Genomic DNA, 27,157 nt, shown 5'->3' with positions numbered 1-27,157 from the left:
TTTTGTAATTTAGATTCACCATCCTGAAGTCAAACAATTAATTCTAACATCCCGAATAACCTTTCTGCAATTAATTCGTCCATTAATATGTCAAATAGTAGCATTGATGTTCAAGTACAATCTTTTAATGAGCATTGCCTTTCAATCTTGGATGAAGTTGCTCCAGTGAAATCTAATGCAGCTCGTCTGATAAATTCCACCCCTTGGATCAATGATAGTATCCGCTCTTTTAAACCTATTTGTCATAAAACCGAGCATCTGTGGAAATCGACTCAACAACTCGTTCACTATCAGCATTTGAAAAAAGGATTTTTAATGGATTTTAATAATAAGGTTAAGGATGCCAGAATTAAGTATTTCTCTAATCTTACACCATACGTAACATTGTTTCTCCTCCATCTCCTGTGGTTCAAATCTCTTCAGTTGATGAGTGCAACAGTATACTCTCCTTTTTCGTGGATAAGATAAACAATAAACGAAATAATATTGCCCTTTCTCCTTTACTTCAAATACCTTGTGTCTCCAGGCCAGTAACCCTGGAGAATTTTCCCACAATAACACTTGATGACCTCACTAAAGTAGTTATTTCTATGAAAACTTCTTTTAGACCTCTGGATGTGGTACCCACTGCCTTGTTTAAAAATGTAACTGACATGATTGTTCCTTGTGTGCTATCTATAATTAATAATTAATTAACATATGGTCAAGTTCCAGTTTATTTTAAACAAGCTGTTGTTCAACCTATTCTAAAGAAAACAAATCTTGATCCATCTTTACCTCAAAATTATAGACCTACAGGGCTCCAAACAAAAAAATCGAGTAAGGAGCCATTGGCTCCTATAAGAAAGAAACTTAGGAGCCAAATAATTTTTTTAGGTGCCACAGAATAAACGTGTTTTATTTATTTTACAATTACAATTACTTAACCATTTACATTTCAACATGTCAATCATACTGTCATGGGTTTATGTCTCATCTTTTCTTGACTTTATCAGCATTTTAATCCATCTTGTAGATGACCTGGGAAGTAAGGTTCACTTAAAATGGGAACTAAATGTCTTTTCCAGCATGAAATCTACAGTCACAAAGAACTGTTCATTACACAGAATCTGTACCAGTATCATGGAGCATAAGCATCACTTGGCCACTGAGTGTAGCTTGGGCTCCTCCTACATGAGACATTTCAGTAAGTTGTACTGTAGGCACTCTTATAAAATAGCCTACCTTTTGATGTTAATTCATGTTCATTATGTACTATATTAGTAAAGAGAAAGATTAAATGGGTTCACTTGCCCTTGAACTGAGACGCTAAAGCGACCGCACCTGCCGCATTAAGGAGCGCCAAAACTGTATTGTTTGAATTTCGTTATGAATTCTGAATAATTTTAAAGCTGGTACTTTTTATTAAAAAGTTACAAAGCACAGAGCTTTTTGCGATTACTGGACGGCAATTGCACTTCAAATAATGAAGTTCACGCATTAAAAGAACACAGACCAAGATCTTGTTTAGAAGAAGCCATATTAATAATTATTATAAACGAGAATTGTTAACGATATTGCCAATATTCACACAGATGACAGCTTTACCTGTTCTAGTTTGTTCAAGTTGTGCACGAAATAGACGCTGTATTTTCTGCACTTACGTCTCCGTCATTTCTCTCTCGCTGCACAGCGGAGCTGCGTTTATCAGACTGTGTGCGTCAGCACTGATGTGCGGCAGAGATGAGGACTGTTTGAAACTTTCTTTTTCCACTAAAACTTTGATGCGCATCGTCTCAGTTTAATACGTGAACATAACAAAAGATTTGATCGCAAAACAATTAGGAAAAAAGGCTTTGCATTCAAATGTTTAAGTTATAACATGTAAATATATACCCAGATAACAATAACACTCGGGCTGATTTTGGCTGAAATGCGTCTCTGTCGGTTCAGTCTCGGCATCGGTGAGAAGATAATGGGCCAGAGCCGCGCCGACTCTACAAAACACTTCTGGCTGACAGACGGCTTTTTCTCTATGGGCCGATCTCGGCTGAAAGCTGCTGTACACGCGGAAGGTCCACACTCGGTGTAGTTGTGTGTATTAACCTTCGGCCCGAGTTCGTTTTATCACAGACGGGGCGCTGCTAGAATGAACCAAATCATCCGCCTGAGAAAACTTTTTTAGCGGTTAAATCCTGAGGAGCTTTCGGCGGGTAGTCACCAGTGGCGACCTCAGCAAAAAAAGTCACTCGCAAATTAATATTTATGGTCGCAAATGCGACTGTTTTAGTCGCAGTTTGGAGCCCTGACCTATTTCTAAGTTACCTTTTTTGGCTAAGGTCCTGGAAAAAGTTGTTGTAAATCATCTCTCAGCTGTTTTAGATGGTTATAATGTGTTTGATAAATTCCAATATGGCTTTCGTTGTATGCACTCAACTGAAACTGCTCTTCAAAAAGGTAGTGAACAAATAAAAAAACAAAAATGAATCTGTCAGGGATCTAGGAAGGAGGACCCAGTTGCAGAGTGAGTAACAATGGTTTATTGACAAAACAGACTGATACAAGAGGGTAGTGAAGAGCACAAATACCACAACTGGAACACAATAAACAGGAACAGCTAGGGAAGGCCACTGGGTCAGCTTCAAGAAACTTGCAGAATACATTGGCAACAGAGGGGGCGGCAAGACCAGGCAGATGGAGAAGACCACACAAGGCATTATAGAGCAGAGCTCAAACATTAGGTGACAGCCGACTCAGAAGCAGACCAAGAGCCAGGCAGGTAGACCCAGGGCCAGGACACACAGGAACAGGTCAGGAACTCTAATACAAGACTATTTGCAAAGCTCCACAGGAAACACAAATTAAACTCTAGATAAGGGAAAATATAAAACCAATGAACTAATAAAGAGTAAAGTAACAAAATAAGAAATAATTACCAATTTAACCAACTTCAAGAATATCAAACAAAACCAAGAATCAAGACTAGAAAAACTAAATTACAAGTAAAATAAAACCAAGAACAAACAGATTACCAACCTAAGGAGCAAGACAAGAACATGAAACAACAAGGACTAGACAAAACAAGGGCACAAGACCAACCAGACAGGGAGACAAAGGAACATATAAAGCCACATCCACAGACAGCTACAAAGACAGTGACAGAGGGGGTGAAAATGACCACGAACCAGCAAACACAAAGGGGTAAGGATCACTATAAATAGGGGGAACACACATGAGGAACAGGTGAGCACAATTAGACAAACAAGGCTAACAAGAGGGTGACGTAGAAATGAAACAAGGAGGAGGGACTAAGGGAGCACATGGCCGAGACAACAATTAACAAGGCCATGTGCTGACACAAGACATAAACAAGAAACAAGACACAAAACCAGTGACAGTGCAAAACCCTGACACTACCCCCCTCCCAATGGACGCCTCCTGGCGTCCACTCTGACTAGACAATAGTTGCAAGAGTAGAAAGTGCAGGTAGCGGGGGGAGTGGGGGGTGTGAAAGTCAGCGTCAAGCGGTAGCACTGTGGTTGAGCAGACTGTTCAGGAACATCTTCAGAGGTCATGACAGGATCGTATACTAGGGGATAGCCTCCACAGGTGGAACATGACTAGCTGGATCACTCTGAGGGACTCGTTAGAAGCAGCAGATAGCTGGTCTGGTATGATCTCAGTGGTGCAACTTCTAGGCAGGAACATCCTCTGAGGGACTCGTCAGAAGCAGCAGATGGCTGATCCGGTATGATCTCAGGGGTGCAACTTCTAGGCAGGAACATCCTCTGAGGGACTCGTCAGAAGCAGCAGTTAGCTGATCCAGTATGATCTCAGGGAGCACAACTTCTAGCAGGAACCACCTCCGTGGGCTTGACAAGACAAACAGGAACAATGTTCAAGGATGGGACAAAACAGACAGGATAGCCTCTTCAGGTGGCTGATAACTAGTAGGAACATCCTCCGAGGGACTCGTCAGAAGCAGCAGATAGCTGGCCTGGTATGATCTCAGTGGGCACAACCTCTAGCAGGAACATCCTCCGAGGGACTCGTCAGAAGCAGCAAATAGCTGGTCTGGTATGATCTCAGTGGGCGCAACCTCTAGCAGGAATGTCCTCTGAGGGACTCGTCAGAAGCAGCAAATAACTGGTCTGGTATGATCTCAGTGACTGTACCTAGACTAGCAGGAACAACCTCTATGGGCTTGACAAGACAAACAGGAACGCATCTCCATGGCCCAACTGGCAGGCCTCGGCCTCAAGGACATAACAGGACAGACAGGAACATTTTATATGGCCATAACTTGACAGGCAGGAACACCCTCTTGGCCATGACCCAACTGGCAGGAACATCCTCTGTAGGCCTAACAGGACAGGCAGGAAACACTTTGTATGGCCCAGATGTGACCGTAGGAACAATACTTAAGGACTTGACAAGACAGGAACAATCTCTATGGCCATGACCCAACTGGCAAGGACAATCTTCGAGGACATAACAGGACAGACAGGAACATTTTATATGCCCATAACTTGACGGTAGGAACACCTATGGCCATGACCCAACTGGCAGGAACGACCTCTATAGGAGTGACAGGACAGGCAGGAACACTTTGTATGGCCCAGACATGATGGGTAGGGACAACCTCTGAAGGCATGACTTGACAACATCTTCCGTGGACATGACAGGAGTGAACACTGGATGCTTGACAACATCTTCCGTGGACATGACAGGAGTGATCTCTGGGGACTAGACAGCATCTGTGGACATGACAGGAGAAACTTCAGTGGACATGGTGACAAGATTGACTTCTGATGACATTTGAAAGGCTAGAACAGTCTCTGGTACAACTTCTGTAACAGTCAAAAAGGCCGGGAGGTTTGGTAGAATACCCTTGTAACTATGACTTGAGGTTCTGACAAGGCCACCGAACTAAACACCTCTGGACTAGGTTCCAAAATTGACTGGGGAAAGACTGTGGGGGCTATTGAAACAGCCCCCTGGGCCACAGGAAGAGACTCAGGAACTGACTCTTGAACATCCTCCGGGGCTGCAGGAACTGATTCTTGAAGCCCTCCGGGGCTGGAGCCGACACTGGAGCGAGCTCCGGGGCTGGAGCCGACACTGGAGCGAGCTCTGGGGCTGGAGCCGACACTGGAGCGAGCTCTGGGGCTGGAGCCGACACCGGAGCGAGCTCTGGGGCTGGAGCCGACACTGGAGCGAGCTCTGGGGCTGGAGCCGACACTGGAGCGAGCTCTGGGGCTGGAGCCGACACTGGAGCGGCTTGGAAAACTTTAATGCTGACTGGAATGATTTGAAGCAAAGATGACTACAGCAATCCCAGCAGAGTTTGAAACTGACTTGACAGATTCAGAAATTGAACTTGACTAGATCAGGGATAGCTGCAGCAATCAGTCAACTCAGGGGTATCTGAAACTAACAAGACATGATTAACATTCAGGGCAAAAAAATTCACTAGATAAAATGAAAAAAAAAAACTGGAGTAGTGATGCTCAACTGCTGGGTCCTGACTTTGGCTGGTTCGTAATGTCAGGGATCTAGAAAGGAGGACCCAGTTGCAGAGTGAGTAACAATGGTTTATTGACAAAACAGACTGATACAAGAGGGTAGTGAAGAGCACAAATACCACAACTGGAACACAATAAACAGGAACAGCTAGGGAAGGCCACTGGGTCAGCTTCAAGAAACTTGCAGAATACATTGGCAACAGAGGGGGCGGCAAGACCAGGCAGATGGAGAAGACCACACAAGGCATTATAGAGCAGAGCTCAAACATTAGGTGACAGCCGACTCAGAAGCAGACCAAGAGCCAGGCAGGTAGACCCAGGGCAGGACACACAGGAACAGGTCAGGAACTCTAATACAAGACTAGACACAAAGCTCCACAGAAATACAAACGTAGAAATGAAACAAGGAGGAGGGACTAAGGGAGCACATGGCCGAGACAACAATTAACAAGGCCATGTGCTGACACAAGACATAAACAAGAAACAAGACACAAAACCAGTGACAGTGCAAAACCCTGACAGATGCAGGAGAATGCTCTGTACTGGTTTTATTGGATCTTACTACTGCTTTTGATACAGTTGATCACTGTATATTAGTTGAGACGGCTTAGACAGCAGGTTGGTATCTCTGGAACAGCCTTGAATTGGTTCTCATCATACTTATCAGACAGGTCTTTCTCAGTAAGAGTTCAAAATTATTCCTCATTCCGGTGTCCTGTGGTGTTCCCCAGGGTTCCGTTTTGGCCCCATTGCTTTTTGCTTTGTATTTGCTGCCTCTAGGGAAACTGATAAGTAATTTTGAAGGCATTCGCTATCATTGCTATGCAGATGAAATTCAACTATATATTTCTTTTAAGATTCATGAAATTACAAAATTGTCTACTCCTTTAAATTGTATAAACTCTATTAAAGTCTGGATGGCAAATAATTACTTACAGTTAAATCCTGAAAAAACAGAAGTACTTATCTCGGCTCCTGCTGGTGTTCTCCCAAAAGTGATGGAAAGTCTTGGTCCTTTATCACATTCTGTTAAATCTACCCTTAGTAATTTAGGTGTTCATATGGGACAAGCCTTCAGTCTTGATCAACATGTGAATTATTTGGTTCATAATTGTTTTTATCAGTTGAGAAACATCACAAAATTGAGGCCAGTTGTGTTCACAGCGGAGATGGAAATGATAATACATTAGTTTATTTCCTACTGCATTGATTATTGTAACTCTCTTTTTACTTGTCTTAATAGTTCATCCCTGAAACGTTTACAAGTGGTTCAAAATGCTGTTGATAAGCTTTTAACCAAGTCATCAAAGAGATCTCAAATAACTCCAATTTTAATTGATTTACATTGGCTCCCTGTCAAATTTAGAATTAATTTAAAAATTCTTGTGATAGTGTTTAGAGCATTGCATGGTTAAGCCCCTGTGTATAAAAAAGAGATGTTGCAATCCTAAAACTCCTGTAGGAATCTGAGATCCTCAAATCAGATTCTTCTAGTTGTTCCACGTTCTAGATTGAGAATAAAAGGAGACTGTGCCTTTGAAGTAGTTGCTTCCAAGCTGTGGAATGCTCTTCCTCTGAAACTGAGATCTGTGGACTCTGTAGACATTTTTAAAAACAGCTGAAAATGCACTTGTTTAAACTTGCTTTTGTCTAATCTGTTCTTTTAATTGTCATGTCCAAACTTGCTTTTGTCCAATCTGTTTTTTAATTGTCATGTCTATTTTTAATCTTTTTGTTTACAATTTTGATGTAAAGCACTTTGTGACAGTTGCTCTTGAAAGGTGCTATAGAAATAAACATTACTTACTTACTTACATTTTTCTTAGGTATGTAAACAAGGCAAACATGACAATTATACCCAAGGTAGCTCTGATGACATGCCTGCATAGTGCACGCTGAAGTTTTGTTTGGAATACAAGTAATGCACATGTAAATGAATATGTAAATTGGATTGCAATGTGTAGGGTTCATATAAACAGAAATTTAAGAATCTGAAATCAGATTCAGAGCAGATTTATTCAGGTTTAACGCAACAAACATACAGTACCTAGTGAGATGCATTCATTTTTCACTGAAACTGAAATACAGTTTTCATTTAGCTGAAAACTGAAACCAAAAATAACTTTTATTTAAAAATCAATCAATCATTTTATTTACTTAAACAACAATGCTTAAAAAAAGTTTGACGTTTATGAAGTTGTGTGCAAAATTTTTTTTTTTCACTTTTTTTTTTTTATATGCCCTTTTAAAAAATAATTTTCTGTTTGTCTGTCTACCTGTTTATTTACCTTCAGGTTGTAAAATGTCACAACCCCCCAAAACTTAATGATATTCATTAATAATAAATGAAATTTGTAGATAAGTAATTTACTTATTATTAAGATGTGTATACATATTCCTCTCTCTTTCACACACACATACACATCCATACAGACAGAGTGAGGTCAGTGGTCCATCCAGCTGTTGCAGCTCTAGTTACTATAAAGAACCGCCCATATCCACATGTTTTCAAACTTCTTGTATTAAGAGCATCTTACAGCTGGCTTTGTCTCCTCTATTTTTCCTTGTTTCTTTTTTCCATTTTGTGGGCTAAAGGGCCCCCATCATTTGTAACAGCCTCTCATGTGGTTGTCATAAGGGCAGGAAACACATGTGTGCTGTGTTTATATGAAATTGGCTGGTAGTGTAAGGCTGATCTGATCAGACAGCTTTGTGCTCAGGGAGAAAAAAAAAAGGTTTACAAAGAGTCCAGTGAAAACCAGAGAGAGATTTTGAACTTTTCATATGCTGCGTGCATTAGCGTATCTGATATTAGTTTCCCATTACGCACATAGTCTAGCAAATACTCTTTAATGAACCATTCATGTGTGAACATGACCTCCTCTTGATGGTGATGCAAACTCTAGTATAGTGTGATGGAAGGAAAAAACAGGTTATTTGGTGTTGATATTAGAAAGATCCTTATGTGTATTGGATTCATCTGTGGTGGGAAAGGACTATGATTGGACTCAAGCTGGAGGTTCATTCCCAGCTGAAGCGGATCTGTTTGGATTCACCAGTTATTGAAACAGCTGTGCCTAAACCTCAAACCACTGTGACACACTTGTTCTCAGTTTGTCGAATAACAACGTTTCCACAAAGGTTGATTGTGGCTTTGTGGTACACTGACAAACATAATTTGCTGAGATTGTCATAATAACCAACATTTCTGATATGTTTCACAGCCGAGAATTGAAGACGTCTGTTATTTAACCAACTCAGCTGTACCCTTAAGGGGCGGTCACACCTACTAATGTTTTGCTTAAAACTTTCCTTCTTATTGCTACCATAGTAAGCATGTCAGTTCTGGTTTCTAGTATGAAATTTTTTTGTGATTTCATCGAAGAAAAGGAGAGAAAATGTGAAACTTCTTCAACATTTAGAATTCACATAAGCCTCGTTTACAAACAAATCTGATTTGTAGCCTATATTCGATTTTTTTTTTTTTTTTTTTTTTTTTTTACTGTCAGTTTACACATTCTTTCAATTGTGACCCATATCCAATTCATGTGATTACACTTGCCATACCGTCTGAAACTTTGTGCATGCTTAAAAGGGGACGAAGAGATTAGAGGGGACAAAGATGGACGAACGTGAAATATGCTTGATGTTATAGCTCTGCGATATATGTTTAGACATGTATATACACACACACACTTTTATACACATGCAAAGTTCTCCTGCACTGTTGTCTCCACACATGCTTTCTCCTGAGAATAATATGACATCATTAAACCGCAAAGAAGTACCAAATTGTTACGGTTTTAATGATGTACAGAATGCAATGCTGCAGAAAATCTGATCTGCCTGTTTACATGACAGTCGCATTGGCACATACCTGATTTATATCTGATTCATTTACACACATGAATAAGGCCTGCCACCGATCTTGAAATATCTAAATGCATGATTTTTTTCCCTGTTTACATGGTCATAGAACACATCTGATCTGTGTCACATATGAACAAAAAATCCACTCACATTAAATCGAATTGGCTCACATTTAACTGACAGTGTAAACTAGGCCATAGATTAAGGTATAACATGCCCATTAATGTTTCATGTCCAACATAACCAGAGTATTTGAGGATCAGAAACGTGATCTGCCTAGTCATGGTGAAGTACAAGGAGGAAGCACCAGTATACTGCTATGTGTAGCACCTACAGCTCTGCATGTCCTTCAGAATAATGCCAGTGTTACAAACAGGCAACTTTATTTTTGTTTATATTGTGATTTATATGTTTAAATTTAATAAAAACATTTCAATCTAATCATAACAGTTTGTTAGTTGGATTTCAGCGCAGGTTGTTTTGTGAACTTATCGTAATCTAATGTAGACTTATCATAATGTAGGCTGTAGAAGAATGGTGCAGTTAGAAACTATATTTGGCATGACTGCCAAGTGTGTGAGCGGTTCCAGAGAGACCATTCAGCACTGTTGCTTAATTCACATGCAGAGGGGGTGTTTCTCATAGGCATGGCAGTAAAACTCTTAGTCTTATCTCGGAGTCAGAATAGGATCATACTGCATGGTACCAAGAAGTTGACATTTAGGGGACCTGGTCCATAAACACTTTGAAGGAATTGGAAGACCTCAGTGTGACAGCAATGAAGATTGTCTGTGAAAGAGATAAGTAGTTCATGTCCCTGTATACTGTCAACAGTGCAGACAGACATGTGACCTAGGGGGTCAGGAGACTTAATGTGTCTTCAGTTCTGGCCATGTGTTCAGTCATGAGTGGATAACATGATCTCACGCGTTTCATCAGGTCATTGGTATGGACGACTGAATATCCTTGTTTGGGAAGTTTGGGGGGAGGGAATGCATGCATGCCATTAGTTATATTGTTGCTTGTCTTTTATTTTTTAAGAAAAAAATTCTGGATAAAGCAAATCAAAATGTCTTCACAGCTTTAAGTTACCAATGGGCAATTAAAATTAGAAGGAATTTTGAAGGGGTCATATGACGTTGCTAAAAAGAACATTATTTTAAATATTTGGTGTAATACTATGTGTTTATGTGGTTTAAGATAAAAAAAACACATTATTTTCCACATACTGTACATTATTGTTGCTCCTCTATGCCCCGACTTTCTGAAACGTGTAGATTTTTACAAAACTCATCGTTTTGAAAAGTGAGTTTTGCTCTGATTGGCCAGCTATCCAGTGTGTTGTGATTGGCCAAATACCTCAAGCGTGTGACGGAAATGTTACACCCCACCCCATACCATACTTTGATACTGTGTCCCAGCGTGACGAGACAAAACCAATAAAACCCATTACAAATGAGGCATTTGTTGCATCCAGTGGGGACATAATTACTGATTATAATGACTTGTACTGTCTTTTTACGCATTGTGTTGCATATCGTACCGCATAAACATAAAACCATGTCTGCATTTGTGATCTGAGAAAGGACAAACAACAAGCAGTACTCGACACTGCTCAAAACTCGCGTTTGAATAGTCAGTGGCAAATTCTTTAAATATGAAAACATACTTACAGGCTGTGAGTCAGAAGCGCCAGACTGTCCTCGCAATGTTGGAATTGCCCCACTTTATAGAAACAGCCTTTGTGCCACAGCCGGCATTGTAGGCTACTCTCCCAGGAAACAGTCCTCCATAAAATGTGCTGCACACACTCAAATATTTGGGTTGAATTGCTCTGAAACAGTGTTGTAAATACAACATAACCGCTGATCTCTAGTTGTGTCCTCTTTTGGAAGGCCAAACAAAGTAGTTTTGCTTTCACAACAAAACACACAGCGTCTCCACAACATGGCAAGGGCAGCAACAATACTACAGCGAGAATAAAAGTTATGCCTTCTTTCTTTGTGTAAACATTTGGGCTGTGTTATGCAAATCGCCCCACACAGTGACGTAGACATGTCGTGTTTAAACGAGGCGATTTAGGAGGGCGTGGACAAGTCTTAACTTTTAAATAGAATATCTCTCTGGGTTCGAGACTTTAGGGATTTTAGGGAACTTTAGGGATCTTATCTATGCACGAACAGCTTGTAACACTTCAAAGAAAAAGGAAAACTTTATTGGATTATATGACCTCTTTAAATCATAAAATACATCAAATAATACATGGAAAAAAAACTATAGCTTTATGATTTTTGTGATGTGGAAAACGTGAAGCGAGTCATGGTATCATGAAAAAAATGGAATTTACACAGAATGTCATGGAATTTAGCAAAATTTGGATGAATCAAAAGTGGCTGTTTACCAAATCAAATCTGATGTGGACTAGTGTCTGTGAATATGAAACCACAAAAATAATGCTTTTTCAATATGACGACTGAACTGAACATAATGAACTGAAGGTTTATGAGTTAGATGGTTGTTCAGTAGACCGGGCCTCACTAGGGCAGTATGTCTGCCCTAATACCTAGAGACTTTTTTTTTAACTGTGGCATGCGTGTTTTGTAAAGCAGGTATGTCGTGATCCCAGTCCTGTGGCGTGGCTGTTGGTTTTTCCAGGTCCCAAATTACCATAATTTCCTGCAGCCATACAATATCATGAAGCAGTTCAGTGCAGGACAGCAGAGACGCTCAGAGGTGTAACTGTAAACACATGGATCCCAGTACAGCCCGGCCATCTCATATGAATATACCATCTTAGAGGAAAATTTTATTGCTCAGACGTTGCTCTGTCTTTCATAACTCAGGAGACTTTATGGAGTTTTTGTTACAGCTTCTTTACATAGTTTGACTCCATCGGCCCACATTATCCAAGACAATGTACAAAGGCCCCTCATGTTGTGTGTGTGTGTGTTTTGTTTTAAATGAACAGATGTTTTAAGAACTGTATGTAAAAATAACTACTGTTGTTGATGGGACAAATTAAGATGCGTGAATGAGGTGTCAATTCACATATTGTAAATCATGATTTTTAGTGTTTTATAATAATTTGGGGATCCGTGGACATTTTCTGAGGCCCTTTCATGTCGATACAAACTTACGCTGTATTTTTTTATATATAAAATTAGTGTTTTAGTTTGTGTTTTGTTTATTTCTGTTTTTGAAACTCTGCTAGTCTGCACTAGTCATCTTTAATTTATTTCAATAGGTGGAAAATTACAGTGTATCCTTTACTGTGACAGCTGGATGAATGCGTATCTGAGATTAGAGTAAGCAATGGAAAAACTTTAAGTCTGTGAAAGGGTGAAAGTCGTGGCAGCCAAATGCAAACAGAGAGAGAAAAAGATTGAGATTACACATCTAATATGCAAAAGAAAAGCAGCGGGAAATTCTGGATGGGGTTTCAACATAATAAAGTTTTGGAATACAGAAATGTGTAATAAACAGTACCACTAGAAATGCAATAAATGTACTTAATTGGGCCAAAAAAAGACTAATCATAAGGGTCATATTGGTTGGGGGTGGGGGGTAAATTGGTTGCTCATACTTTTATTTTATTTTATTTTATTGTATTTTGGCCCCTCATTTTCTTCCAGACTGTGGCTGAGAATTATTCAGTTTTACAACCTCTTCCAAATTACTGTCACTGTCATCCTTTCTTGCCTTTTTTGCAAAAAAAAGCTGTGATTTTTCCATTCGCCTTTATAGCTTTGTAGGATAAGATCCTTCTTTGCTTGACCTGATAGTTATTTTGGTATATAATTATAAAAATATTATACAGTAGCATTTTAAAAAGTAGCATTAAAATTGTATTTAACTAATCTTATTTTCTACCATATAAGATTTAATCAAATTAGCAGCTAGATAACAACAGCTTGCTTTGTGCTTTGGTCTTGTTTCACCTCCAGTCTAAACTAAATGATTTTATAGGTTATATACTATGTAGGCCTACATTGTCATATAAAATAACATGAAAATACTGTGGATTATTAAGGCTAAATCTTACTAACCACTCTTGCTAAATGCGGTCAACACACTTATGTCATTTCTGAGATGTTCTGAGTGAATGATGTATTATAAACCGATTCAGACATTGATGTCTCGTGAGTTCAGTGTTGGACAGATCAGTTGTTTTAACCACAGGATAAGCAAAAATACACAAACTTTGCATTTGTTTAAAATGTATTGTCAGTAATTTGCTTGCAGATCATGTGGTTAGAGTTCTTTTTTTTTTTTTTTTTGAGCGCAACTCACACCCAGCGGTAATTCAGCGGTAATTCTCTGAATGCACCACATGAAACAAGGTATCGGTCTTCCGCCCTTTAAAGGGGTCATATGACGTTGCTAAAAAGAACATTATTTTGTGCATTTGGCATAATGAAATGTATTTATGTGGTTTAAGGTTAAAAAAACACATTATTTTCCACACACTGTACATTATTGTTTCTCCTCTATGCCCCGGCTTTCTGAAATGCGTCGTTTTTTACAAAGCTTATCGGTCTTAAAAGCGAGGTGTGCTCTGATTGGCCAGCTATCCAGTGTGTTGTGATTGGCCACTTTCTGGTGGATGACTGGGCAACAAGAAGTGTATTGGCCTTCCAGCCGATATCGAACCGCCTTGCTGTATTAAACCTTCATGGCACCATCCAAGTACACCTTTTAGCTGTTTACGCCCCAACCGAAACAAGCCCAGATGAGGTCAAAGACAACTTCTACGACCAATTACAATGCACTCTGGACTTGATCCAGAGGACTGAGTTGACTATTCTTGTAGGTGACTTTAACGTGCACATCAGCAACATTCGGGATGGCTGGAAAGAGACAATGGGCAAGTTTGGTGTTGGCAAAATAAATGACGACAGATTGCGCCTTTTATCATTTGCCGCGACCAACAAGTTTGTCATTGGTACTAGCATCTTCCAACATCCCTCTAGCCATCAACTTATGTAGAGGAACCCAGCGGGCAATGAATCAGCCATCCTCGACTACTTCCTGATCAATTGTGGTTCTGACATTACCTCGTCCGTGCTAAGGTTCAACTGCGATTGCAATGGGTCATGAAAAAGGCGCCATTGCCACCCAAACCCTGGAATCAAAGCGCAATTCCAGATTGCCCTTGCGAACAAATTTGCAGTGCTTGCGAATATGGATAATGTAGACTAGGAAGAAACTCAAATCACTACAGCCATCATCGACTGTGCCACTCCACTATGTTCACCTGCTCGCCAAAAAATGCAAACTTGGATTTCGGACGAGTGTCTTGATCAGGAGCATAAGAGGATGAAGCACGTTTAGTTTAACCGTCATCGACAACTGAATCGCAAAGTCAGGCAAAGGACAAAATCCAAAAGAGAGGCCTACTGGAACATCGTGGCAGCCAAACTGGAAGATGCAACACCTCGGAATGAGTATAAGGCCCTCTATAAGGATCCTGAGGAGACTGAGTGGATGAAGCAAGTCAACCAATGACAACATAAAGAAGGCGGATGGAACTTTTGTGAAGTCTGCAGATGAACGACTACAATGTTGGGGGAAGCATTTCCAACTCCTCCTTGACCCCCCCGTCAACTCCCATGCTTGACGAAGAGCCATCAATTGATGAGATCAAGTTCGCTGTCCGATCGTTGAAGGACAGAAAAGCACCCGGATGGGATCAAGTGACTTCTGAGGTGGTCAAAGCAGGTGGAGACGTTCTGATCAGCCATCTTCACTCACTAATTCGACTCAACTGGAAATCTGAGTGCATTCCATGAGCTTGGAAAAAAGGCTATAATCATTGCTATCTTCAAGAAGGGTGACAGTCATGAATGTAAAAACTATCAAAGGATCAGCCTGCTCTCCATTGTAGGTAATGTGTTTATGAAAATAATCCAAACCTGCCTACAAAAGCATCAGGAGCAGACGAGCCAACAAGAGCAAGCTGAGTTTCATCTCAACATCACTCAATATCAGTATGCGTCACATTCTCAGTTTTCAATATTACCGCACATGGCTACTTTTCATATAAATTTTATATCAAATTTAATTTGTGCAGAATTTACTTTTTTATTATATAAGCAGAACTTGCCAGATTTTTTATTCAAAATGATAAAATATGTTTAACCTAAAAAAGAAACTTTGAAAATCTCCCAAACGTATGACTGTATGAGATCACTAAATGCATTTCACAGTGTTAAGCATATTCAATTAGTATCAAAAGTAAATACAGTTGTAATAACTGATTCCTAATAGGAAGTCGTATCTTTCTATCGACACACTTCTGCTGAAATGTGCGGTTAGTGAAACCAGGGAAGTTGGAAAAATAAGCTATAAGCCGCTAGTGCTTACATATTATTATTGTTTTACCAGCCCCTGCTGTGTTTCTATTAGATCACAGATGCTGCTGGTTCAGTGAAAACACAGATGAGCCTCAGTTGACTCCATCATGCTTTAATCACAGAACCGTAACTCTGCAGCTTCTTTAACTATTAACTTTTATCAAAACTAGATCCTACCCAAAATCTGTCCCATTTATGAACACTCTGATATCACCAAGGGCTATCATTGTGTGTTCACCTCTAGGATTTCCATCTTAGTTTCCCCTTTATCAATAGACTGTTTTTTCTGGTGAGGTCAAGAGGCAGTATGAGCTGAATACTGAACATTGTATGTCTTTGTTCCTGGGTTGTAATGGTAGTTACAGTACCATAGCCTTCAGGCCTGTGAAACTTTATGGCTACCAGCCAGGGACAGACTTTTCAAACAAAGCCTTCAGGTATGTGCGTGAATCAGAGATTGAGGAACAGTAAACATGTTTTGGAGAATCTGAGGTGTTGTTGGGATGGTTTGGAAAATGCGAGTCAGGGAAAGGTATCCTTTTTTTTTTTTGTCGCAGCAGGAGGCAGGGAACTCCTGTATGCCTTGGCAAACCCTCAAAGGGTTGGAAACTAGTCCCAGAATGCTTTGCACATGGACCTCTCAGCTTGATTAGAGCAGCTTGATTATACTGTAGCAATCACAAAGTTTCAAAAGGGCATCATCAGCATTATCAAAGACTTGTACCAAGGGTACATTTTCACACCATTCAGCTTAGACTGAAAAAAAAAGTGATTTTGGGAATAGTTACCTTCAAAGAATGTAAAAATATGGAACTGGACTACTCTGCCAAAGCCAACAGAAAGTAAGAGATGTTAATTTGTCAGGTGACCTGGTGACCTTGTCTCTGTTGTCTTTTGTCTTGGACAACTGGTTTTCTTAGCAGTTTGCTGTCTACAACCATTGCAATTTGTAGAAAAAACGTTACTAAAGAGCTGGAAAAACAGGTCATGCCAGCTTAAGGTGGACAAGCTGGTTTGTTGCTGGTTGGACCATAGCCAAAGTGGTCCACAAACACTAACCAGGTCAACCAAGATCTTAGGGATAGTTCACCCTAAAATGAAAATGGTCATCATTTACTCAGCTTCAAGTTCCAAACACTTGCTGGTAGCCATTACATAGCATGGAGAAAAAAAAAATACTATGGCAGTCAATGGCTACTGGAAACTGTTTTTGGCAGAATTTTCAGTTTGGGGTGAACTATCCCTTTAACAGATCAACTTTAGTGCTGTCAAACGATTAAATGCATCCAAAATAAAAGTTTTTTTTCTTTACATAATATATGTGTGTGTACTGTGTATATTTGTATATATGTGTATACGTATATAAATACAAACACATGCATGTATATATTTAAGAAAAATGTCATGTTTATATATTAAATGTTTATATATAATATAAAATATAAGAATATAAATATATACATGTAAATACATGTAAACATTTTCAAAATATATAATGTTTGTATTATAATTATATATATATATATATATATATATATATATATATATATATATATATATATATATATATATATATATATATATATATATACACAGTACACATATATTAGTGAAAGTGAAAGTGACGTGACATTCAGCCAAGTATGGTGACCCATACTCAGAATTCGTGCTCTGCATTTAACCCATCCGAAGTGCACACACACAGAGCAGTGAACACACACACACACTGTGAACACACACCCGGAGCAGTGGGCAGCCATTTTATGCTGCGGCGCCCGGGGAGCAGTTGGGGGTTCGGTGCCTTGCTCAAGGGCACCTAAGTCATGGTATTGAAGGTGGAGAGAGCCACCTTCATAACAAGTTTTTGTTATGTAAACAAAAACTTTTATTTTGGATGCGATTAATCACAATTAATTGTTTGACAGCACTAATCAACTTCAGCCCCACTGCCTAGTGGTCCAGCTGATAACCATACTAAAAAAACACACAGCTTACACCAGCCTAAAGAGGTGTCACACTTAACTTTATGTTACATTGACTTCCACTGATACGCATGCAAATTCTGGAGACCAGAAACGTAAACTCATCCGAAGACGTTTTGCATTTTGCTCTTTTCCGAAGTTTACGATTAGTGAACTAGAACCCTAACAGTATGAATTTGCATCACATGAAGATGAGTGACCAATAAAAGATTGACATGCCATGGTGTGACCTCTAAGTAAAGAGGTTTTCAGTGTTGCAGAAAAGTGGAGTACATTGCATGCTTTTACATTTTGGGATTATTATACATTTAATTTATAATAAAAGATGACAGAGCATCATGTCATATCATGATGATTGCAGGGTCTAAATTAAGATTTTGAGTACTTAGAAACCAGTGTGACCACCATCTAGACCATCATATATATTTATATGCTAAATCCTACTTTATGTAATGCAATGTTGACAGTCTAATATGACGGTGCAAACTAATTTTTTTTTTTTCTGTTATTCTCCACAGCCTGCATATTTCGCTACAACGCTCTGTCTTTAGTCTACCTTCTGTACCTGCTGCTATTACCGTGGTTTCAATGGCCCAACAAACACACACTACGAGGTAAGTTTCTCACACTCTGATTCCTAATTTCATAATACTCTGCCTCACCAGAATAACAGCTGATTGCAAAACAAGACGATTGCTAAATGGACAATTGTTTGTGATATGGTCTGGGGTGTTGAATTCCCAGATAAAAATTACAGGCTAGCAGAGTTAATTTCATCTTGAAAGTAATGTTTGAGTTCATATTGAGATCTCTGACCAGACTTCGGTATCTTGGTGAATCTGAGTATATTTTGAGATATTTTCAGGATCTCTTCTGAAACAATAAAAAACGACCCATGAGGGCCTGTTGCTCTTGAGAAACATCTTAAGCTGGAGAATTATAGAAAGTCTCAATTTTCTCTCCAGATTGCTTTGATCCAATCGATGTTGCTGAATTATAAATGCCCAGAGTGACCATAGTTACAACTTACAGCAGCACTAGATGTTTTACTTTTGACAAATGAAACAGAAAACAAAGATATAAAATGAAATAAAAATATCCTGAAAATTACAACCATAATAATTATAATAAATATATTTATATTTAATATTTTGTTAAATTGTTTCATAAGATAAGTAGGCCAATAGAAATATTTTTAATATAAAATGTATTTATTAATTTATTATTTATAATTATACAAAGTTACTTATTTTTATTATATTCATATTTTCTGTGATGATACAATAAACAATATTATCGATCTAAAACTATCCCTCCTTGTCTAGTAGGGTCTGGAACTCAAGACTAGCAGTCGTTTTGCCAAACCACAGCTTGACTGACCTTGATAATAGAGGAATCCATTAGAAACCACGACCCATTGATTCCTGTAGTATTAGACATCACAGGACCACAGAGATCTATAAAGCCTAAACAATGATAGAATAAACAAAAGGTTCTCTGGCTCTCAGAAGTGGTTTGCATGTTTTTTTCCCCCCATCCAAGCACCTTACTATGTAATGTATATAGAGTTCAAGGATTGGATCCAGCTTTGTGGCTTAGGCAGGCACATCAGTGACAGGAAGGCAGCCCATTTATCTTAGGGCTTCAGTCCAGAGCTCTCGAGCTCATAGCAGGTGATCATCATAGCCACTTCCTGTTTAAGAGGCAGGACTGCTGGGAACAATGGTGTTGGCAGTATGTGTTTGATAACTAGGCTTAACAAGGTGCTGAAAAGTGAATGATGGTTTGATGTATAAAGAACCACTATCTGTGAGCACATCCACACACGTAACTGAAGTATGTGACCATGAGGAGTGGCATTATAACAGTACTCAGAATAATTGTTCCTCATCACCACTGTCATAAATCCAGTTTTGCACATCTTCTAGCACCAGGTAGTTGTGCTAGAGATCTATCCATTAATATTCCTATTCATGATAGTTGCATGCATCTGGAAGAGTAAATATAAGTCTTTTTCACCCTGCACACCAAGGTTCTTCTCCTTAACTTTCAAACTGGCCAGTGCTTATTTATGTTCAGGCTCTGTAGTCTGAAGTTTAAAGAGGTTTCTATGTACAACACAATTTGTATCATTGTGTTTTGTTACATAGCCAGTTGGGCTGGAACTGAAGTGAATGACCACTTGATTATAAAGGGATCACTCTCCTTGCTCGCTTTCTCTATATAATCTACTTACAATTTAAGAAAAAAGTTGTATTTTTCATGCTGCTAGGAGGACCAGTGGGCATGAATACACTACAGTTTCAGGATAGATTGTTCACATGAAGTAGGCAGAAGTTTGTATTGTTTAAACGACGGATGCACATTTTCATGTTTATCAAACAGGAACTGTGCAGGACTCTAGTCTGTAGGCCTTTTTCACATTGTGAGGGCAGAATTAAAAGAAAAAGCCAGAACCCACAATACTTGTATAATACTTTATACTTGTATTATATATATATAAACACACATATACAGTTGTGCTCATAATTCAATTCAGTTCAGTTCAGTTTATTTGTATAGCGCTTTTCACAAGGCAAATCATTGCAAAGCAGCTTTACAGAAAATTAAAGATTCTACATTCTATTATTTAGTAATAGCTTATCAGTGGTGACTATCTCAAGTTGATGTCCATTATCGCAAAATTTGGTAGTTTTGTATGTTGTCTGAGGGTTGGCATCATCTGAGGTCCTCTGGGGGTGGGCATCATCTCTTCTCAGGTGAGCAAAGCAAAAAATGAAGCAAAGAATGAAAATGTGCATTTGATCAGATGTAACTGAAGTACAAGGTTATGAGATACATTATGTGAATGCTTAGCTAAAGAGATGTGTCTTTAATCTAGATTTAAACAGAGAGAGTGTGTCTGAACCCCAAACGTTATCAGGAAGACTATTCCAGAGTTTGGGAGCCAAATATGAAAAAGCTCTACCTGCTTTAGTGGGCTATTCTAGGAATTACCAAGAGTCTAGAGTTTTGTGACCTTAGGGAGCTTGATGGATTGTAGCGTGATAGAAGACTAGTTAGGAATGCAGGAGACCATTTAGGGCCTTAAAAGTAAGTAGTAATATTTTGTAACTGATACGGAATTTAATAGGTAGCCAGTGCAGAGAATGTAAAATTGGGGTAATATGATCATATGTTCTTAACATAGTAAGGACTCTAGCCGCTGCATTTTGCACTACCTGTAGCTTGTTTATTAAAGATGCAGGCCAACCACCTAGCAGTGCATTACAATAGTCCAGTCTAAAAAAGTGAAAAAAAAAGTGAAAGTGACGTGACGTACAGCCAAGTATGGTGACCCATACTCAGAATTCATGCTCTGCATTTAACCCATCCAAAATGCACACACACAGCAGTGAACACACACCGTGAACACACACCCGGAGCATCGGGCAGCCATTTATGCTGCGCCGCCCAGGGAGCAGTTGGGGGTTCGGTGCCTTGATCAAGGGCACCTCAGTCGTGGTATTGCCGGCGCGAAACTCGAACCCACAACCTAAGGGTTAGGAGTCATACTCTCTAACCACTAGGCCTTGACTTCCCCTAAAGAGGTCATGAATGCATGAACTAGCTTTTCTGCATCAGAATTAAGTAGCATGTTCCGTAACTTGTCAGTATTTCTAAGACGGAAGAATGCTGTTTTATGGGAAATATGATTTTCAAAAGACAAGTTGCTGTCTAATATAACACCTACATTTTTGACTGCAGAAGAAGTAACAGTACATCTATCTAGATGCAATTTGTAATCAACTAGATTCTGTGTACTGTTTATATATATAAACCATATAAAACCAGACAACCTCATCATTTTAATCATACACTAGATTTAATTATATCGCATGGGATTGATCTTAATGATATAGTACCTCAAAGTGATGATGATACTGACCACTACCTTGTATTGTGCATGTTGCCTATTACTGATATTAATTATATGGCTCTGTATAATATATACTAATAGTTCTACCCGGACAATAACGCAGAGCCATAAAGTTAATATCAGTAATAGGCAACATGCACAATACAAGGTAGTGGTCAGTATCATCATCACTTTGAGGTACTATATCATTAAGATCAATCCCATTCGATATAATTAAATCTAGTGTATGATTAAAATGATGAATCATTCATATTATCAACATCAATAATAAAAAATACTAAAATAAGTCCTTAAACACAAGTCCTAATGCATCATTTATATTATCAACATGAATGTTAAAGTCTCCGACAATTAGTGCTTTATCAACATTAACCAATAGGTCTGAGAGAAAATCTGCAAATTCTTTTAGGAAATCTTTATTTGGCCCTAGCTGTGTATACACAGCAGCCAGAGCAAGAGCTCGTAAACACAGTCAGTTATGTTTTAAATGAATGTAAACAGCTGAGAAAAAAATTGGATGTGTATCATTATATACTGGATCCATGCAGTTGAATTTAAAGGGACATCAGCCTACATGCTGCTGAATATGTCACTAATGTTAATCAAACAATAGTAGCTATAACAAAGATTAATCTAAATTTAATTCATACAGTGAACACTATGCAGTGTTATTTTACATCTAATTATTACATTTCTGTACCTGAATACTACTGTTTATTTTGTCTGTGCTTGTAGGAAATTGTGCAATTTGTTTTTCTTTTTCTTTTTTTTTTTTACTGACTGCTCACTTGCCTTTAATCATGTTTGAATTTTCTCAGACTATAGTTTTTGCTGTGGTATATTAAGAAGTACTTAAAGTGTATGGAAAGCAAAGTCACACTGATATAAAATCAGTGTCAATAATTTTTTTGTTTGTATGTTCATACTGATGTTAAAATTACATTTTCTGATTTGTGAATTATTATTATTATTATTTTTTTTTTATGTACTGCTAAAACACTGCTGGTCACTTTCAGAAGTTGTAGTGATTCTTTCTTTTCCAAGAAAGAATTTGAAACAAATTGGTTATATATTTTTCATTTATAAATATTTTAAAATATAATTGAAATAGATTTTACACACTTAAAGCAATATTGTATCGCATATCGAATATCACAATATCGCACAGGCCTACTGCTTTGGGTGCGAGTGATCTAGTGATGTTCAGGAGCCCAAGCTTTAAAAATGTTTTTTGTTCATTTATTTTGCTTTTTTCCAGTTTAATCTGGATCAAGGTTTTTTTTCTAAATCCTGCATTCAATTTATATTTTGACCTTACTATTCGAGGAACACTCACAGTCTTTGTAGACTGAACCATGCAAGTATTTTTATTGTTTAATTAAATTTATGTGGGAAGCGATCCTGACACGATGATCGTCGTTGCGGGCGATGTGCTGCGTACCGTCTCGATCAGGCTTCTGAAGTCCCTCTTCAGTGTCTCCGTCGTCTTCTCCGCCTTCAGGATCGCGGGTATCTGTGCAGAAACATCAAGAACACGAGCGCCAGAGAAACAGTGAGTGTGCACTTTACCTTTAGCAAGGGTAGCACGGACATGCTGGACAATGGAGCCTCCGACGATCACAGCATCGCGTTCTATCTCGAGGAGGGGAGTGAAGTGGTTCTTGAAGACCAGAGGCAGCGGAGGGGAGAGGTCCTTGACCGGGGCTTGGCTCGCCTCTTCCATTGCTGGTGCACCCAGGGTCTGTGGTGTCCCGGCACCGGAGTAAAGGAAGCCTGGGAAGATTGCATACTGGGTGCACAGAGCCTGTGCAGAGAAACACATGGAGTAGAGGTGGTGGAAGTGTTAGCAGTGTGCTGTATACTTACCCCGGACTTGTGACTGGGATGTTTCCAGCATGGCTCTCCTCTCTCTCAGCTGGGCCTGCTTCTCCAAGGCCTCCAGCTTGAGATGCACTGAGTTTGAACGCATCCTCACCTACACTAAAAGATAGACACAAATCCACCATTCAAAGCAAGTATCAGTGAGTAAAAGAATGGAGCTTAAGCAATGTAAGCAAGATTAGCAGCAACTGCGCTCCCAATGCTAATGGACTATAAGCTGGTATCGGACTCGGCAAATCAAAATAAAACTAGTGATAACAAGGTGCTCTGATTGTTTTTGTTGTAGAATACAATGGGGGATATGTTCACACGTTATAGAAATGAAAATGATGGTGTATAAAATTGATTTTATGATTGAAAAATAGATGAAAAAAATTAACTTGGCAGAGCTTCAACTCAAAACATGCGGTCTCATAAGTTTACATACCCCTATATGCTAATATCTGTTTTTGATAGTTGTTCATGAGTCCCTCATTATCTGTTTTTGGATATGCATAATATAGTCCCTCATGTTTTTGATAGTTGTTCATGAGTCCCTCATTGGTCCTGAGCAGATCAACTGCCTGCTGTTCTTCAGAAAAATCCCCCAACTCCTGTACATTATTTGGTTTTCCAGCATCTTCTGCACATTTGAACCCTTTTCCAAAAGTGACCATATGATTTTAAGATCCATCTTTTCACACTGAGGACAACTGAGGGACTTGTATACAACTTTTACAGAAGGTACAAATTGAAAACTTTTTGAATTTGAAGATCAGGATAAATTTAACTTATTTTGTCTTCTGGGAAACATGTAACTATCTTGTGAAGGACAGTACAAAAAAAAAAAGAAGATATATAGGCCAAATAAGAAAAATGTACACACCTTCATTTTGTTCAAAAGTTTACACCCCTGGCTCTTAATGCATCGTTTTTCCTTCTGGAGCATTTTAACCTTCTGTAATAGTTATGTATAAGTCCCTCAGTTGTCCTCTATGTGAAAAGATGGATCTCAAAATCATACAGTCAACTGTTGTAAAGGGTTCAAATATGCAGAAGAGGCTGGAAAACCAAAGAATGTGAAGGATTTTTCTGAAGAACAGCAGCCAGTACTGTTCAGGACCAACGTAGGACTCATAAACAACTATCACAAAACAGAAAAACAGTCGTGAATCATTCAGGAAACAACACACAGTATTAAGATTTAAGGGTATGTAGACTTTTTTATACAGGGTCATTTTTATAAATTCAGTCAATTTCAATTTTTTCTTGGGGAGTATATAAACATCTGTTACGTGAAATAGCTTTTTCATGACAGTACTAAATGAATAATAACATGCAAGTTTCATGATCTCTCTTATTTTGTTAAAATTATTAACATATTTGCATATTCTGCAAGGGCTATGTACACATGAGCACAACTGTGTATATATATATATATATATGTTTAACTCCATATGCCATATGATTTTCTGTGTGTATATATGATATCAGTGGTGTCATGATAGGGCTTATGTCCTGTGAAAATAATATGGCATGATGGGCGGGCACATTTGTTCTGTTGTCATGACAATTAATATGTATTTGGTTCTCTGTTGTATAGGCATGAGAACCACCCTTCTCTGACTGTGTTTCCTGTAAATATATTTATGCTGATTCTGTGCTGTGTTCAAATGTCTGTAACAAAGACTCCAGAATTGTTAGATTCACTGGAGGAGCTTGTTTTTGATTTACTGTTCTTTTGAAATCCAAAATGATTGTATTATTAGTCAGTAGACTAGTGAATGTACAAAATATTTTCCAGTAGACTTTACTTGGTTTTTGTTGTTGTTTTTGTTGTTATTTGTTTTGTTTTATTTTAACTGTGGTATTTAACTGGCATTCAGTTGGTATTGAATTTTGTTCTGAGTTTTGTTAAAAGAAATAGGGATGCATATATTAGTACCATACCAGCTACTGGGTATCAGTATTTTTATACTGAGTATTTTCAACCAGAATTGGGAATCGATAATTAATAATTCATTGATAATGTCAGTAATTGTGCATGGATTTGCCCCCTACTTTTACATTTAGATTACCTTTGGTGCTGTGTAATGCTCACTGAAAATTAATCTTTAATTAAATAATTTTTAATTTAAAATTTAATTTAATAATTTAATACTGGTTAAATTTAATGAATGTTTGATATATTTATCAATATATCAGGTATCATACACAGCATAATTATATAACATTAATTATAATAATAGTAATCTACTACAATTATGTAGTAATAATAATAAAATAACAATCGGCTTATTCTGTTCATATATATATATATGTATGTGTGTGTATATATACAGTTCAGGTCAAAAGTTTGGAAACATTACTATTTTTAATGTTTTTGAAAGAAGTCTCTTCTGCTCATCAAGCCTGCATTTATTTGATCAAAAATACAGAAAAAACAGTAATATTGTGAAATATTATTACAACTTAAAATATTAGTTTTCTATTTGAATATACTTAAAAAAAAAAAAAAAAATTATTCCTGTGATGCAAAGCTGAATTTTCAGCATCATTACTCCAGCCTTCAGTGTCACATGTAACATCCAGTCTATCACATGATCATTTAGAAATCATTCTAATATTCTGATTTATTATGAGTGTTGGAAACAGTTCTGCTGTCTAATATATTTGATGAATAAAAGGTTAAAAAGAACTGCATTTATTAAAAAAAAAAAAAAAATCTAATAATATATTTTCTTTACGATCACTTTTTATGAATTTAACACATCCTTGCTGAATAAAAGTATTGATTTTATTTTAAAAAAAGAAAGAAAAAAATTACTGACCCCAAATTACTGACCAGTAGTGTATATTGTTATTACAAAATATTTATATTTTAAAAACATAGCTCCTTTTTTTTTTTCAATCAAAATATCCTAAAAAAGTATCACATGTTCTGAAAAAATATTAAGCAGCAGAACTGTTTCCAAACTTTGATAATGAATCATCATATTAGAATGATTTCTAAAGGATCATGTGATAATGATCCTAAAAAAATCAGCTTTGCATCACAGAATAAAATGATAATTTAAAGTATAATAAATTTAAAAAACAATTATTTTAAATTGTAATAATATATCACAAATATTACATTTTATTTCTGTATTTTTGATCAAATAAATGCAGGCTTGATGAGCAGAAGAAACTTCTTTCAAAAACATTAAAAATAGTAATGTTTCCAAACTTTTGACCTGTACTGTATATGTGTGTGTGTGTGTGTGTATATATATATATGTATGTATATATGTGTGTGTATGTATGTGTGTGTGTGTATATATATATATATATATATATATATATATATATATATATTAAGATAAAGAGTTTGTCTGTCTGTCTAAAAAGCTAATAATACAACTTCTAAATTTTCAACATTTATACCTAACCTCAACCCATCACATCCAGAGTCTCTTGTCAGTTTCCCTTTCTCTATCTTCTTTCTTTATTTTTTTTTCTTCTGGGGGGGGGGGGTTCTATTGCTATAGCAGATTAAATATGTTTGTCTCACACACACCGCATAGCTCACTTTTCTATTTTTTTTTTTTCAAAGGCCGTCTGTTACATTCCTTATGTCTGAAGATTAGCTTTATTGTTTTGACAGAGAAGTAGAAAATGTGCCTATTG

General features: G+C 37.8%; 1 protein-coding gene across 2 annotated transcripts in view; it reads left to right on the top strand.

Moving 5' to 3' along the window:
* piezo1 (piezo-type mechanosensitive ion channel component 1) overlaps positions 1-27,157 on the top strand; it is a 100,127-nt gene that overhangs the window by 16,982 nt on the left and 55,988 nt on the right. For both annotated transcript variants that reach the window (XM_042728472.1, XM_042728470.1), the window contains exon 2: positions 18,228-18,323. In XM_042728472.1, coding sequence (XP_042584406.1) covers positions 18,228-18,323 — 96 coding nt within the window. The remainder of the gene's footprint in view (positions 1-18,227; positions 18,324-27,157) is intronic.

The sequence above is a fragment of the Cyprinus carpio genome, chromosome B7 (genome assembly GCF_018340385.1).
Source record: "Cyprinus carpio isolate SPL01 chromosome B7, ASM1834038v1, whole genome shotgun sequence".
In the NCBI taxonomy this organism is placed as follows: domain Eukaryota; kingdom Metazoa; phylum Chordata; class Actinopteri; order Cypriniformes; family Cyprinidae; genus Cyprinus; species Cyprinus carpio.
The sequence above is the reverse complement of the archived record's forward strand: the minus strand, read 5'-3'. Positions and strand labels throughout refer to the sequence as shown.